This window comes from Sebastes umbrosus, chromosome 6 (genome assembly GCF_015220745.1).
Source record: "Sebastes umbrosus isolate fSebUmb1 chromosome 6, fSebUmb1.pri, whole genome shotgun sequence".
In the NCBI taxonomy this organism is placed as follows: domain Eukaryota; kingdom Metazoa; phylum Chordata; class Actinopteri; order Perciformes; family Sebastidae; genus Sebastes; species Sebastes umbrosus.
Window position 1 is genome coordinate 3,548,953 of NC_051274.1, and position 11,570 is coordinate 3,560,522.

Here is an 11,570-nt window from a genome sequence, read left to right on the forward strand (position 1 = left end):
CAGTAAAATCCCAGGACCAATTAGAATTATGCTGTTATTAAACACACATTTATGTGTAAATGACCTTATGTCCTTGCATGTTATTCACTATTTTGCACCAGCAGTTGTCTCATTCATGAAATGTTTTGTAAATGAGTTAATTTCATACAAAGCATCCACACTAGATACTAAATTGATTCATCAAAGTTGAGGAAGCGTCTGTTTTCAGTGATTATATTGATGAATACCAATTACTCTTTAACGACAACTCATTCGCAGGTCTTTAATTGTCATGAATTAAGTAGATATCTCCGCCTCAGAAATGCCCAATTAGGCATAGAGAGCACACACTTACATAATCTGCCCTCACTTAAATGTCACCTCAGGAAGTGAAAGTGCCTCGGACGACACGTGTGAGCAGAGACAGAGCAGGTTAAGACCCTTACATCCGCTGTGCAAAAAGCTTACAGAGAGTGGTTTAATTAAAAACTGTCCACTGAAGAAGAGACATCAAGGCTACGGAAGAAAGGCAGGACTGAAGTCTAAAATAGGATGGTGACATATCCAATTGTGAGAAATGATTTACTGATCAACAGGATGAAAAACAATAGACCTTGTCTGACTGCGAGTAGACAAGCAGGAAGTGTCACTCTCAGCCGCTCTGTCAGTAGTCCTCTAATCATAGAGTAAGATAACAGGGAGAATTAACTGAAAATGAAAAACAATCTCTTTATCTGGGCATATTTTCAAAGAGTCTGCTAGAACAGATAGTGTCATCAATAATAGTGAAAACTGAACCAAATCATGCCATGTGGAGTTTGCACATACAGGGTCGAAATTAGCGCCGTACCCAATAGTTCAAAGCTTCATTCATAATGTTGACATTCAAATTATAAATCAACATTTGTTATTTTTTTTGCATGTCTATTCATTCTGTTTCAGTTTTGAAACATGGTATTTCTGCACAGTTGGAGATACAGATTAGGCAACACTAATAGTATTATACTATTTGTAGAATTAGATTCCAGCGGTGGCTGCGTATGATTGTTTTCAACTTTTTGTGATCCAAACATTTCCAGTAACTCCAGAGCGTTGTAAAGTCCAAAAAGTCCAATTTTATTGACAAAAGATAGATGTAATCTTTCCAAAATTCACGACATGTTTTTATTTCATGGAATATTCTTCTTCAATCCATATTTGTTGGCGTTTAGCCTTTCAAAAACAATATTTTCACTGCAGTCACAAAAACAGTTTTCTTTCCCGCTTGTCGCATACAAAGGGAGCAGTAGCAATCTAACAGCACCATAAATTACATTTTTATAACCAAAATAACAGAAAATTTCCATATGACAGACATTCAAAGCTTCATTTGAAAACCTCAATAGAAGCTTTGAATCTATAAAAATGACATTTGGTACAGCCCCAGTCTAAATTCACTCAGACGTGAGAGCAAATTTAGTCCGTGCACATGGTTTCTTCTGCTGGCCTGTTTTTGAATACGACTCTAATTTTATATTCAATTCACTAATGGTGTTATTAATGATGTGTTGCATCCAGTTTAAGCCTTCTAAATGGCAAGATATTAAGTTGACCAGTCAATCAGCCAGGCCATTAATCAGTTTTAGATAAAACATGAAGAAGATGGGGGAGTGAGACAGTGATAGATTGTAGTCTTTTGGAATGCCACCATGTTTCTTTCTAAACCTGAAAAGTTAAATCGTTAAATGCAAAGCATTATTCTGCTTGTTTTCAGTTCTATCTCAAGTTTGCAGGGAACTCTGCTCTCCTACACACACCTTCAGGGCAAACGTATGAAAAATTATTTAAGCATTTTCTTTCAAAACAATTAACACCCTCACCTCAAATAGGACCTGCTTACACCCAGTTTGTAACCCCCCATGACCTGAAACAGGCTTATAGTTCAGTATTAACACAACCTTCTGGTTGTAATTACATGTTGAGTTGAACATGTTGAATGTTTTTGGGCCAATATATCCATCACTTATAATTTCATTTCACTCTAGCAGGTGTCAACGCAGACAGTAAACATCAGTATAAAATAATCAAAATAATGAATTAAATAATCATTATCCTTTTAATACATTCCTTGAGCTCTTCCATTCACTTTTAGGAGTCTTTAAAGGACCAGTGTGTAACAATTTGGGGGGATCTATTGGCAGAAATGGAATATAATATTAACAAGTATATTTTCTTTTTTATATATAATCACCTGATAATTAGGATCGTTGTGTTTTCATTACCTTAGAATGAGCCGTTTATAACTACATACGGAGCGGGTCCTCTTCACGGAGTCCGCCATGTTGCACCGCCATGTTTCTATGATAGCCAAGAACTGACAATACAAACACGGTTAACTTTTTCTGCTTGGGCCGGTAATAACGTTACTGGCTCCCGATGCTGCCGCTCTCTCTCTCTCTTGCTTCACCACTCACTTCCCACGTACACACACACACACACTCTACTCACTGACTCTGCTCCCACTGGTTCTAGACAGGACCATTTGCGTTTTCGCGTCGGCCATCGTAGCTCTCCAACACGCTTGGCACACGGGAGAGGCTTCAGTTGGTTGCAATCTCCTCACCTCACCGCTAGATACTGCCAGATGCTACACACTGGACCTTTAAATGTTGCTGTTTTTCACTGCTGCCTGGTGGCTTCACATTTATGCACCATAAAGTTGATGTTGAATTTATTTGAAATGCAAAATCCAGCATCGTTCACTTGTAACTGGCATTGAAAAAGTTCTGAAGTCCTGAATTGAACTCGTTGCGTAATGATGTTTTTGTTCACATTTAAAGAGTGCTTTAGTAACGGGCTTTGTGTATTTCAGATGGCCCCAGACTACGACCACCTGACGCTGATGGAGAAGGTGGAGGTGTTCGAGCATGCCGTCAACAACACGGCCGGAGACGACCTGGCCAAGCTCTTGTGGCTGAAGAGCCCCAGCTCTGAGGTGAGGTGCTTCTTCAAGCAGAGCGGAGGAAGATTGAGTGTGCTCGAACTTTTCAGCATCCGTCCTCACATTTCAGTGGCTCTGGGGTAAAATGTCAACAGTGTTCACTAAAGGAGAGATACCATACAGAGCTGTACATTAATGTTTTTCTAAGAGGCTGGACTGGATTGGCTTTTTGGAAAGGTTTTCATTCGATGCAGAGGCAACATAATGAGGAGAGGAAAGCTTTTTTTAAAATATATCCAGTCTCTCATTTTTCTAATTATTGAGAGAAATACTGTAATATTTAAATAAAACTGTTGTTTTCCCTGAAGAATCAGTTTTCTGGGTTGTGTGTCCTACTTTCAAACCACTGACTTAGCAGGACTTAACAAACCATTTTTAGGAACATTAGTACCTTGTGTTCCTGACGCACTGCATGTTCAAGTGTCTGGAAAGATGCATCAGGCAGCCTGCCAGAGCTTTCTGTGCCATTTCCCACACTGTTCTGCTCTAATGTTGTGAACTAGAAGAGCTCTTATGATCCAGATGTTGTCTCTTGTCCAGGTGTGGTTCGATAGGAGGACCAATTACACCCGCTCCCTAGCTGTGATGTCCATGGTGGGCTACATCCTCGGACTGGGTGACAGGTGAGTTTCTCAGTTAACGGGATAATAACCCGTTAATGCAAATTCCAACGCCACTAATTTCTTTAACACAACTTGCGATTTTTGGTGTTTTAGCGGCTTTTGAAGTTAGAGCGAAGATATTGGTATCATATGAACACGTTAACGCGATAATAACGCGTTAACGCGATAATAACGCGTTAACGCAAATTCATTTTAACGGCACTAATTTCTATAACACATTAATGCAACTTGAGATTTTTAGGTTGTAGCGGGCTCAAAACTGGTTTTAAAGCTAAACTTAGAATGACATCATAGGAAACTAGAAAAACCTAGGGAATCCATTGGTACCTACCATGTCATACTAACCTGTTGGTAAGGAGGTTAAATAATGCTCCAAACTTACACTAAATTTTGACGTGGAAAAACTGTCATGGACATTTTCAAAGGGGTCCCCTGACCTCTGACCTCAAGAAAAATGAATGTAAATGGGTTCTATGGGTACCCACAAGTCTCCCCTTTACAGACATGCCCACTTTATGATGATCACATGCAGTTTGGGGCAAGTCATAGTCAAGTCAGCACACTGACACACTGACAGCTGTTGTTGCCTTGAGTTTTCCATGTTTTGATTTGAGCTTATTTTATATGCTAAATGCAGTACCTGTGAGGGTTTCTGGACAATATTTGTCAATGTTTTGTGTTGTTAATTGATTTCTAATAATAAATATAAACATACATTTGCATAAAGCAGCATATTTGCCCACTCCCATGTTGATAAGAGTATTAAATACTGGACAAATTTCCCTTTAAGGTTAATTTTGGACAGATAAAAAATCTGTGATTAATTAAAAATCACTTGGCAGCCCTATTTTGAACACACTACACTGTTATAATATTAATAATGACAGTTATCATAAGACATTAATAAATAGATGACGTTTCTATTCTCCAGGCATCCATCCAACCTGATGTTAGACCGGTTAAGCGGCAAGATCCTCCACATTGACTTTGGAGACTGTTTTGAGGTGAGAGGAGATTTTCTGTCAATATTTATTATTTAACACATATTATTTTTTTTTCATTTATCCGAGACTTAACCGTCATTACAACCTTCAACAGGTCGCCATGACCAGAGAGAAGTTCCCTGAGAAGATCCCGTTCAGACTGACGAGGATGCTGACCAACGCCATGGAGGTATGCAACTCTTCAGCTGTGATAAACACTTAGAAAAGTGTGAGCATTGCTGCGTGTAGGCTAACTTAAAGGCCTTGAAAAGGAAATTAAGAGATTTGTTTCGAAACACATTATAAACGTTGGAAAATAATGACTGAAAACGTGAAAAGACTGTGAACATTGTAGTACTGGATTGTGGAGTTAGATAGTTAAACTGCTTTTCGCCAGTTTTGTGTTCAGGATTTTTTGGCCGACGCGTAAACACAAATGTCCCTCTCTAGAGCCATTAAGAGCTGAACCAGTGTGTAGAGTGTTTGTGTATGTGGGGAGTGAGTGGTGAAGCGAGAGAGAGAGAGCGCGGCAGCGACGAAGGCAGTGAGTAACGTTATCGACTCCGGCCAAAGCAGGAGGAACAGTGTTTGGTTTGTCCGTTCTGGGCTACTGTAGAAACAAGGCGGACTCTGTAGACAGGGGGCCCGCTACCTATGTAGAAATGAACAGCTCATTTCAAAGTAACGGAAACACAACAATTCTTATTATCAGGTGATTACATACTAAAGAAAACATACTTATTATTATTATATTCCATTTCTGCCAATAGATCCCCCTAAATGTTACACACTGGTCCTTGAAACGGAATCCTGTCGCCGGATTCTTCTCCTGTGTCTTCTGTATTTTACTCAGAATAATAATTCATCTTTTCCACTTGTGTAGCATTTTATCAGAAGTCATGACTCACTCTGCCTTGTATTGAATGAGCAAGGAAGGAAGGGAATTACAAATGAAAAGGTTTAACTTGTATCATCTCTCAAAGTTAGACTTGTGTTTAAAAAGCTTTTTAAAGCACAATTCAAGGGGTTGCACCTCCACCAAACCTCAAAACACAAGATTGGTTCTGTTCTTGACCTCTCTTTAATGTACAAACACAAAGACAGAGTTAACCTTCTGATGTTGTGAAAGGTCTTGTCTCCATCAGTAACATTTCCGTCTGTTTGCGCGGCAGGTGACAGGCCTGGACGGTAACTACCGGATCACCTGCCACACTGTGATGGAGGTGCTGAGGGAGCACCGGGACAGTGTCATGGCCGTGCTGGAGGCCTTCGTCTACGACCCGCTGCTCAACTGGAGGCTCATGGACAGTAAGAGATCCTCAGCCGGTCACTTTCAGTATATTCAGCACGGACGACAGACTAATTACATGTGGCATTGCTGAAATGACCGCGACAGCATCACATGACAATAACAGTAAACTGGATGTTAACGAGTTCAGCCCAGACGAATAAATGTGCGAGGGTCAGCGCAAACGACTCCACTTACAGTACGCTAGAAACTCTTTTTTTGAGCTGGTTGAGAGGTTGGAGCATTAAATTTAATCAGATGAGGCTAAAAAGCTAAAGTGCTGACCAAAGTAGTAAAATGGAAATCTATTTGGCTCGTATTTGTAGAGAGAAATTGACCAAACGCTTAAAGAAGTGGTGTAGACATCTAAAGGTCGTTGGTTAAATCCAAGTGAACAAAGGGAATGAATATCTTTGGCACTCTCTCAGCTAACGCTGTCAGGGTTGCTTTAAGCAAGACATTATCTCAGCAACAGTACAATTCATCTGTTTTATTGTAAATGAGGGTCAGTATTTTCAAGAAGAAGAACTAATAATAATAATCCAGGAATTTGTAGGTGTTTATTTTGATCATTAAAAAGCGGTTATGAAATTGGTTTGAAAAATTATACAAAACAGCATTTACAGCACTTTTGCTTTAAACTATTTCTGGTTTCTGACTCAGGGACTGCAGGGTGCTTTAGTTAGAAGCCCATTAGTGATTTTGCTCAATTTCTTTCTGCACTTGACATTACTGTAACCGTTTTCTGAATATTACCACCACAGTAGGACCATATTTAAAGAGGACCTATTATGCTTTTGTGCTTTTTTCCCCTTTCCTTTAGTGTGTTATATCATATTTTTGTGCATGTAAAAGGTCTGCAAAGTTACAATGCCAAAGTCCACGCCACAGAAACACTGCTCCTGGACTTCCTGAAACGCCTTGATGGAAGTCCCACCTTTTCTCCCGTAACGTGGTGATATCACCAAGTAACATATTTGCATAATAACTGCCTAGCAGCTAGTTTAGCATGCCCCTAAGTTAGTGTTTTTAGAGCGAAGCTGGAGCAGAGTCCAAAGAGTTTGGTTCGGTTGACCAATCACAACAGTGGGCCAGCTGACCAATCAGAGCAGACTGGGTTTTTTTTGGGGGGGGGGGGCTCAAACAGACCATTTCAGACAGAGGGTGAAAAGAGGTGCTGCAGCACAGCTGATATGAGAAAAAATAAAGCGTTTTTTGAACATTAAAGCATGTAAACATGTTCTTATAGAAACTCAAAATACAAGTATGCACCTGAAAATAAGCATAATAGATCCTCTTTAATGTAAATTGTGGTTAACATTTTCTTCTTGCAGCAGGAAACATAACTTATGGAAGCATATACTGTATATATATATATATATATATATATATATATATATATATATACATATATATATATATATGTATATATATATACATATATATATATATAATACAATCTCGGAGACAATTTACACAATTCTATTCAGCCTATGCCAAATCAAATATGCGGATCATAAAAATCATATTTCCATACCGGAAAAAAGAACAAGTGTTTTTCAGTGAGTACCAGAGCCGTAACTACTTGTAAAGGTTAGAAAAGAGCTTCCTTCTTCTACATTTAAAAAGGTCATAACAATGCTGCTGCTGCTGCTTCCTGTGTGATGAATAATAGAATCTAGTAACTGTCACATAAAGGAAAAAAAAAAGACTCAGCCCATACCTGTGTCACCCACAGCAAACACCAAAGGCAACAAGCGTTCCCGCACCAGGACCGACTCGTACACCGCTGGCCAGTCAGTGGGTGAGTCCAGAGTACAAACTGTATGCCATGTTTTTCTAGCTGTAAGAACAACGTCTAAACCTGCTGTGACCGTGTGGTGTCCCTCCACAGAGGCTCTCGAGGGAATAGACCTTGGAGAGACCACGACGCACAAGAAGCCTGGGACCACAGTGCCTGAATCCATCCACTCCTTCAGTGAGTAGCCAGCTCATTCTGTCATCCACAAGGTTATTTGTTGAACTGCTTTTTCTTCAACAATTCTGCACTCTCTCTTGCTGTCATAAATGATCGGTCTAACTGCTGTGCTATTGTAAGGCAGAGCACTTAAGTCCACTGTGTGTTGAGCCGTAGAGAGAGCACTCTCATTTTTCTCTTGAATTGTTAGGAGTTGTTGCCAGTGTGTTTGTGTTTTTGATTAGTTGGAGACGGCTTGGTACAACCTGAGGCACTCAACAAGAAAGCCATTCAGATCATCAACAGAGTGAGGGACAAACTCACAGGTGAGTCCTGCAACAAGTCAATAAACACTACCACTAGAGTTTTGACCTCCACAACGAAGAAGTACAAAACAGTGGAGGGTCCGTGTAGATACGACCTGCACCCTCACATTTTAAATCCAGCGTGGTAAATACTACACATCCAGTAAAGGATGGAAACACTTTTGGTTTCACACATTGCAGGAAAAGTAGAGCTAGACATCATGGCTAAAGCTGCATGCTAACTCTGACAGCTAACCTTATCCTATTGTCGTAACGTGCGGTCAAGCCGGCCGTCATTCGAATCAACATTCCAATACAACTGTAGAGCACCCATATACGGACTTTTATATTAAATGCATTCAAACGGCTCCGATGGAGCTGACCATGGATGTATAAAGAGAACGGAGCTGACGGGAGAGCTAGAGACGGACTTTGCGAAGTTAGCGGAAGTATACACGTGAGACGACATCCGTTTTTCAAAATAAGGTGTTAATAAAGGAAACTGTATATACGAAATACATGACGTAAATAAGATTGATTGGATTTATATTCACCAGAAGTATAAATCATTTCATGTCCCTTATAAATTAAAAAGTAAACCCCACTAATTTGTGAGGGAAATGTCTTTAATCTTTGATTTTTGAATTGCTGGAAAAATGTAATAAACAATGACAATGACATCTCTGACTACGTACATGCTGAAAAAGAAACATTCTTAGTTTTTCATTTAGATATTTTCCAAAGTCCCTAGAAGTGTATGATTCAATTTTTTTTCCCATGGTATAGTTTTAAAAAAGTTAACAAAAATAAATCGTAATATGGAATCACAATACTTAAAAATCGCAATATGTATCGAATCACCACCCAAATATCGGGAGATAGGCGTATTGTTCCAGCCCTATTAATTACCATGTAAGCTTCTAAAATAAAATGATGAATACATTCTTTATTGTGAAATAAGTACATGGTAAAATATTTATTGTGTTGTTTTTTCAGTTGCTCTAAAAAGTGCAGGGCTTTAATACAGAAATGCTGTGCAGAAAAATGTCCAGTGGTCAGATGTTTGACTCATATTTGACCTTCTTCAGTCACATTATTATTATTAATATACCGTAGGCTAACCCACCATCTTTTTCTGTAGAGGAAAGGTCTTGAACAATCTTAAAAATACTTTAGTGTCACTGATGAAAGTCTTTGAAACAGAAGGGATCCGAGGTCTAGTGTTGTGATGAGAGTTTTGTTCTCTGCAGGTCGAGACTTTTCTCACGACGAGACACTGGACGTGCCAACACAAGTGGAGCTCCTCATCAAGCAAGCCACATCACATGAGAACCTGTGCCAGTGCTACATCGGATGGTCAGTAGTCACCTGTTGTTTTTACCAGACAGTTGTTTGGTATTTTCTGCCTCTGAATTTAATTAGACCAGTGATGTAGGGTAGCAGACATTCACCCAAAAAACTTCTGATGACCTCATTTATGGTGATGTAAGATGATTGCATACATCACAAGACATCTCAGCTATTTATATGATGCTTGTTTATGATAACCCCCCCCCGTCCAGATCATTCAGTAGTTTTCCCACATTTCTGAATTTAATACCACTAGGGCTGTCAAAGTAAATGCGATAATAACGCGTCAACACAAATTGGTTTTAACACCACTAATTTCTTTAACAAATTAATGCAAATTGCGATTTTTAGGTTGTCGCGGGCTCAGTTTTAAAGCTAAAGTGAAGATACTGGCATCATATGAAACTGAAAAAACCTAAGGATGGTACCAACCATGTCACACGAGCATACTAAATAACACTCCAAACTTACCATACATTTTGGCGAGGTAAATCATGGCCATTTTCAAAGGGGTTTCTTGACCTCTGACCTCCAGATATGTTAATGAAAATGGGTTCTATGGGTACCCACGAGTCTCCCCTTTACAGACATGCTCACTTTATGATAATCACATGCAGTTTGGGGCAAGTCATAGTCAGGTCAGCACACTGACACACTGACAGCTGTTGTTGCCTGTTGGGCTGCAGTTTGCCATGTTATGATTTGAGTATATTGTTTTATGCTAAATGCAGTACCTGTGAGGGTTTCTGGACAATATCTGTCATTGTTTTGTGTTGTTAATTGAGTTCCAATAATAAATATATACATACATTTGCATAAAGCAGCATATTTTCCCACTCCCATGTTGATAAGAGTATTAAATACTTGACAAATCTCCCTTTAAGGTACATTTTGAACAGATAACAAATTTGTGATTATTTTGCGATTAACTATTTGAATCGATTGTTTATATGATGCTTGTTTATGATAACCCCACCCGTTGATCATGCTGTGGTTTTACCAAATTTTGTATTTATTACTACATCACTGGCATACAGTAGTTGAAGCAGAATGAGACAGATGTTTTGGCTTTCCTTGACCGAAGTGATTCATTACTCTTTCTGTCTCCAGGTGTCCATTTTGGTGAAGAACCGTCTCCGGCAGACAAAGTTACACTTGACATTTTTTCTCACCGGTAAAACCAAGAAGAAGCACTCGACTCAAAGAGGTATCCACTGAAAAAAAAGTACTTCAGCCACAGTGCAGAGCCTTCGAGAAAGATATGTTTGTTTTGTTATTGTCGTAGAATTATCTTATTTTCCAGTGGTATATTTTAAGGTTACGAGAAGTAGCTCAGTTTTTACCTAATTACATAATACATAATTTATCAAACTGTCGTCATTGCTTCAAAATGACTCTCCTCGCTTTGAATCACTCGCTAAAAGCTTTCTACGGTGGCCATATTGTAATAAGTTATGACATTTTCTTACTTCACACACTGTATTAAAACCCCACCACCAGTCTGTTGTGTCATTGTGTATTAATGTGACAGATATAAATAACATGGTATGCCTTTAAACTAAGTTCTTTTAAAGTTTACTCATGACAAGATATAAGTAATATTTGATTTGAGATGATCATAATGTACTGTATGGGCATTTTGTGTGCCATTAAACCCTGTACAGATACCACTGTGACCGCACTGTGTTCATTTGACCTGAGATATTCATTCGGCTGAGCTTGTCACACCTACTGTAGTTAAAAATAGAAAGAAATGTAAAAATCTTTTCTATTAAAAGTCAAGGGGTGTACCTCTCCCCTTGTTTTTCTTCTAGTGCCCACAGAGGGCACTCTGACTCCGAATAACATCCCTCTCCTTCTCCATCTCCATCTTTTCAGGAAATATTTTGAGAGGATGCACTCATCAGGCCAGAGATGATGAGATCAGACTAGACTCTCATCTACAAACCAGAACAGAAAACAGAAGCACTCTGGATTTTGAACTCCCAATGTGAGATAAGATGGCTCGCTCTAACAGCAGCTGCTCTATATTTATCCTCATCTTTAAGACCACAGGGAGATGCAGTCGTTCACAGCGAGTGCAGTCCCTGACAGAAATAAAACTG

The 11,570-nt window shown here is 39.2% G+C and overlaps 1 protein-coding gene across 7 annotated transcripts in view; it reads left to right on the forward strand.

Annotated features, from left to right (window-relative positions):
- mtor (mechanistic target of rapamycin kinase) overlaps positions 1 to 11,141 on the forward strand; it is a 131,402-nt gene extending 120,261 nt beyond the window's left edge. For all 7 annotated transcript variants that reach the window (XM_037771753.1, XM_037771754.1, XM_037771755.1 and 4 more), the window contains 10 exons: positions 2,831 to 2,953; positions 3,500 to 3,582; positions 4,514 to 4,586; positions 4,681 to 4,755; positions 5,738 to 5,873; positions 7,592 to 7,657; positions 7,748 to 7,831; positions 8,056 to 8,136; positions 9,366 to 9,471; positions 10,576 to 11,141. In XM_037771753.1, the coding sequence (XP_037627681.1) occupies positions 2,831 to 2,953; positions 3,500 to 3,582; positions 4,514 to 4,586; positions 4,681 to 4,755; positions 5,738 to 5,873; positions 7,592 to 7,657; positions 7,748 to 7,831; positions 8,056 to 8,136; positions 9,366 to 9,471; positions 10,576 to 10,591 (843 nt within the window). In that variant the 3' untranslated portion in view covers positions 10,592 to 11,141. The remainder of the gene's footprint in view (positions 1 to 2,830; positions 2,954 to 3,499; positions 3,583 to 4,513; positions 4,587 to 4,680; positions 4,756 to 5,737; positions 5,874 to 7,591; positions 7,658 to 7,747; positions 7,832 to 8,055; positions 8,137 to 9,365; positions 9,472 to 10,575) is intronic.
- Positions 11,142 to 11,570: the final 429 nt, after the last annotated feature.